This window comes from Nannospalax galili, unplaced genomic scaffold (genome assembly GCF_000622305.1).
Source record: "Nannospalax galili isolate Female #2095 unplaced genomic scaffold, S.galili_v1.0 scaffold158, whole genome shotgun sequence".
NCBI classification, from domain to species: domain Eukaryota; kingdom Metazoa; phylum Chordata; class Mammalia; order Rodentia; family Spalacidae; genus Nannospalax; species Nannospalax galili.
Genome location: NW_008345290.1, coordinates 7,953,339 through 7,958,338, shown reverse-complemented (window position 1 = coordinate 7,958,338; position 5,000 = coordinate 7,953,339). Strand labels below are relative to the sequence as shown.

Here is a 5,000-nt window from a genome sequence, read left to right as displayed (position 1 = left end):
CAATGACACACAGACATGACTTTGGGCAAAAATACTATGCAGTCTTTGACAAGCACTGGTGTCTTAATGGTACCAAGGGCAACAGGATTTATCACCAGAGTGAGGCTAAGTTGGAAAAGAGGGGGAAAAAAAAGACAGCAAAGCAGCCAGGAGGACAGGACAGTACAGGAATCAACTGAGCCACCCCAGAAGGCTCCTGGGACCTACTTAAAGTGACCTTGCAAAGCACCTGGTAGTCCTATGTGAAGAGAGGTTATACTTGTCCTATTCACATTGCGATTCTCACATCTTACTCATGAATAAGAACTTCCAGGATACAGGAATCCTGGGACTGTCCTTCATGTACTTCCCTGGAGCTCTGCAATAGGAATCTTGCCTAGAGGTTCAACCAAGACATGTCACTGAATGAAACAGCAATTGCTTGGTGGCTCTTATGAACCTTATTTAAACCTCTGTCTGCACTGGCCTGAGAAGCAGTTGTTACATTCAGATGGGTTCAGAGCTATCATCTGGGTGGTGGCATGGACCCAGATGGCTCAGCTAGAACTGTAATAAATGGCTGGGGCTTTTCCTGATTCAGTTCTGCAGAAGTCTCAGGGAACCTGGAAATGAACAGTAAGCAGGGCAGAAGCTGCCAGGTAGAGCACTAAGGGGTGAAGTTCATAAAGGTCACTGTGGTGATTCAGAAGATAATTTGTTACTCTTTCTAAATCCAATCCTTAATTCTATTTTAATTATTTTATGTGTATGAGTATATTGCTTACATGGAAGTAAGTGTACCCATGTCATGCAATGCCAGCAGAGGTCAGAAGAGGGCGTCAGATCCCCTGGAACTGGTGTTAGGACAGTTGTGAGCTGCCATGTGGGCTCTGGGAATTGAATGTGGTCCTTTGCAAGAGCAGCCAATGCTCTTAACTGCTGAGCCATCTCCCTAGTCTCCTTAATTCTATACAAAACACGACTGGGGAACTGTCTGAAAACTAATCATCATGGAGTGAATAAAGTCGATTCCTTTATTATATGTGGTGGTAGGGCTCAAACTCATGGCCTTGTGCATATCAGGCAAGCTCTCTACCACCAAGCAGACTCATATCTGGAATGGAATAAGATCAATACAAGGAACTTGAGGACTCACTTGCATTAATGTTCAGTTAAAAAGTTTAGAATACCTATTGTCCTCTTTGGAAGAAGCCAGGGCCTAATGGAAACATCCATCCCTGAGGAGAAGCTAGTATTGGGAGAAGCACGGCCTGAGGTTTAAAGAGCTGTGAAGCATCTGGCCTTACAGGTGGCCATAGACTTGCCTGAGCTAAAGGAGATCTGAGCTCAAGACCAACTCAGTCTTCACAGAGGTGGGGGTGAAAGGAGTGTTCCCCAAGTCATTCAGAAGGCTGTAGCTAGGAAACCTGGAATGCGCCTCAGGAGCACTGAGAAGGGACCCACAAAGCCAGAAGGTTGAAGGCAACACAGGGAGCTAGACTTAAAACAGAAGCCTGGTGTTCTTACAGTCCCTCTTATAGCAAGAACTAACAGATGCCCACATAGGACATCTATGGGACATCAAAGGGTAGAAATGCACCCTTTTGGTTATCAGAGTACCTTGAAATTAACTGAGCCCTGTGTGGAAACCAAACAGTGCATGAAGCAGATCTTCTGGTGGCTTCTGGTAGCTCCATGATACCAGTGAGTTCCTACCTAGCTGGCAGCCTGCCCCATCATGAGGAACCAGGCTATGTTGAATTTTGGGAGACTGTAGCTGGATAACAACTTACCTGCAGTGCTGAGCCCAATTCTACAGGACCACTATACATCCATGCTTGGCCAGCCTATACACTGAAGTGCAAATACTCCAGGGAGAGGCCAGTAGTTTCCAAATACAGAGTGTTAAAGGCAGGAATGCTTCTAGTCCACGGTCACTCTCCTATCTGACTTTCCAGCTCTCTCGCTGCCCTGTCCTTAGAGATAGTTTTACTCCTTAAACAAGAGAGATAAATGTTTTCTCAAGAAGGGCAGTATATCAGTCACCATTTTCTCTTGCAAAAATAGGTTGAAGTATTTGGTTTATATATTTTTGTAGCCTAGATACGGACTTTATCTAAAAAGACACTCTTGCAACAAGCATTTAATGTAAGTACACTGAAAGTGAGCATGCCACTCACTGTAAAGCAATTTTTTGTTTGTCTGTGGTTACTATATCTTTGTCAGTTTATTGGCTATTAATGCTTTGCTGAGTATTGTCAAGAAACTGGCTGGGTGCACATGCAAAAGGCTTCATAATGCCTCTGCCTCAGTTTACCTGAGGCACCTGTGTGCCAATCAACAAAGGTGAGCAGAGTGACACATAAGCAAAGCTTCCATCATAGATAAAGACATCATAAGGGTGGGCCAACCCATGAAAAGTATACTGATCCCTTATAAAACATCACACACAGAAAATAATTTTAAGTCTTAAACATTATGCGCTCAGTGTTGTGGTATACTCCCAACACTTGGGGAGCAGAGGCAGGGAGATCTCTGTGAGTTCCAGGCTAGCTAGAGCCACATAGTAAGACCTTATCTCAAAATAACTTTAAAAATTATGATTTTCATGAGCTACTTTGGTTCTTTTCATTAAAAAAAAATCAATGTGTTCAATTTGCCTACCAAGCATTTACATTCAAGGTCATAGCTTGTGATAAGGAGGTGGTAGAGAATGGAGGGAGTACAGTGCTATGCACTCATGAAACCCAGCCCTTCCGGCCTTCACCTTTCACCTGCACACCCCTGGCACTTTCCACGGATGAGCTCCCTTGCCTATGCCACCTCTGGGCTGCTCTACACTCTCCTGAGTTGAGAATTCCACCTCAACAGTCATTCCTTCTGAGAGCAGAGTTTCTACCTCAAAGCTCAGGGCGCTCCCCAGCTGCTACAGAGTGGGGGTGCCTAACATCTCTGGGGAGGCTGTTTTGGCATCATTCTTGGTTGAAGTTTTCGCAGTGCATTTCCATGTCACTGGATGCAATGTGTATCTGCCAGATACTCTTCCTGCTCCCAGCTAAAGGCCTTCCCCAATGGGCAGCTAAGCACACTGCCAGTTGCCAATATTCTAATTCAAGATCTAGAATTCTAACTCTTGCTCTTTAGACCCTTGTCTGGCCTTGGCTGGTTCTCCAGCCAATGGGTCCCTGGCTCATCAGGACCTCTGGCACTCTTCTCTCCTCTCTTATTATGTCCCAGGAAATTATTCCTGGCTCCAAACTGAACTTTAATGACACACTGTCCCAGCCCCACACAGTTCAATTCTCACCTTAGCAAATCCATCACCTTGTAAGCTGAAAGACAGAAGTGATGGGCCAGAAGAGAAAAAGTCATGGGTGAGAAAACTCAGGCCCAATTTCTGTGACTGTGAGAGTGTAAAGCTTTTCAGTGACAGAAATGCTATGTAGGCCTGTGCTTAAACTTACTTGAAACGCCTTAACAACTCTATTATTAGAAACAATATTAGTGATGCATATAGTTTTAAAAGGGAGGAATAACATTTTTTCTAGGTGTATTCATTTACCAGAGGGTAAGTGAAATTGTCCTAAGGAAAAATGTTAAATTCAGGATGAATGCATTAATTTTTTTTAAGAACGCACTCTTGGATCATAATGTATTATGTACCTTAGGCACCTGGAAGTGTTACTGGAAAAATATATACTTTGTAGGCAAAATATGACTGCAGCTGGTTGTGGGGATAATAGCTTAACTGGTCAGCATTATGGTTTAAATGCTCACATGACGGTATGATCCTGAAGGACTGCAGAAATCTTCACTTTCAAGTGAAAACCAGTATGTCTCTTGACTGTTTCTGTTCCAAGCTAAATCATTGTACTGTGGAGAGACACACAGGTTGGTCAATTACTGTGCATGAGACATGGAAGTGGGTGAAGTGAGGTGCTGTAAGTTGGGCTAAGGAAATTATTTGAGTTTTTGTTTTCTCAGGGGGAACAAACAGTGCTACATATATAAAACAGAGGTAAATGCACTTGACAACCAAGAACTCTATTTTGAAATTTAAATAAAGCTAAGATTTTCTTCTGGCCTAGAGGGAAAGCGTCATTAAAATCAATTAGTACAAACCTCTAGAGAATATGGGCTTTTTTTTTTTTTTTAATGAGAAGGTTTAAAGAATAAGGTGCACACAGTTACCTTTCCTGAGTCCCTAGTGAATGTCATTGTCACACTTACACAGGTTGCCAAGTGCAAACAAATGTCCCTGAGAGGGGCCTGGTAACTCCCGGAGTGCTCATCTCAGCGAAGTATGTGTAATTAATAGATGTGCATCTATTAAAAATGTAATGTACATAACCAAGGAGGCTCCAAACAGACTGCATGCATGGTAAACTGGGAAGGGCAGGCCGAGGAGGACAAAGTTGGAGGCAGGCGCTGCCAGGTGAGGCCTGGGTCCGGAGCGAGGTTGGGGCCGCACAGCTGTGGCCGCGCGTCCTGGTCCCTCCTCCCAGCTGCGGAGGCCTCCCCCCTCCCCCCAAGCTCCCGCCGCCGCCGCCTCCCCTCTGCCTCCCGGTGGCTCCGCGCTCAGCTCCATCGCTCGCCCCCTCTCCCTCCGTCCCGTCCTCCGCACTGCCCTCCCCGCGCCTCTGCCCCCTCCCCCAGCCCCTCCTCTGCTCCCCCCTCCCGGCCTCCCTCCCTCCGCCCGCCCGCCCGCCCGGCGCTCGCAGAGCCGACTCCAGGGGGGCTCTCGATGTAGCACCATGACAGGCATCGCCGCCGCCTCCTTCTTCTCCAATACCTGCCGCTTCGGGGGCTGCGGACTGCACTTCCCCACCCTGGCCGACCTCATCGAGCACATCGAGGACAACCACATCGGTAAGGGGCCAGGGGTGGCCGCGAGTGCGGGGCGCGCCCAAAGTGCTGCGGAGCTCAGCCGCGGGTGGCGGGGAGCGGGCGGGTGAGAGCGGGGGCGGAGGACGGAGGGCCGGTGCGGGCCGGTGGCGGCGGGGCCGGGCGAGCGCCCCGAG

The 5,000-nt window shown here is 47.3% G+C and overlaps 1 protein-coding gene across 1 annotated transcript in view; it reads left to right on the top strand.

Moving 5' to 3' along the window:
- The first annotated feature begins 4,666 nt into the window (after window positions 1-4,666).
- Jazf1 (JAZF zinc finger 1) overlaps window positions 4,667-5,000 on the top strand; it is a 353,771-nt gene continuing 353,437 nt past the window's right edge. The window contains exon 1 of the mRNA XM_008841519.3: window positions 4,667-4,848. Coding sequence (XP_008839741.1) covers window positions 4,734-4,848 — 115 coding nt within the window. The 5' untranslated portion in view covers window positions 4,667-4,733. The remainder of the gene's footprint in view (window positions 4,849-5,000) is intronic.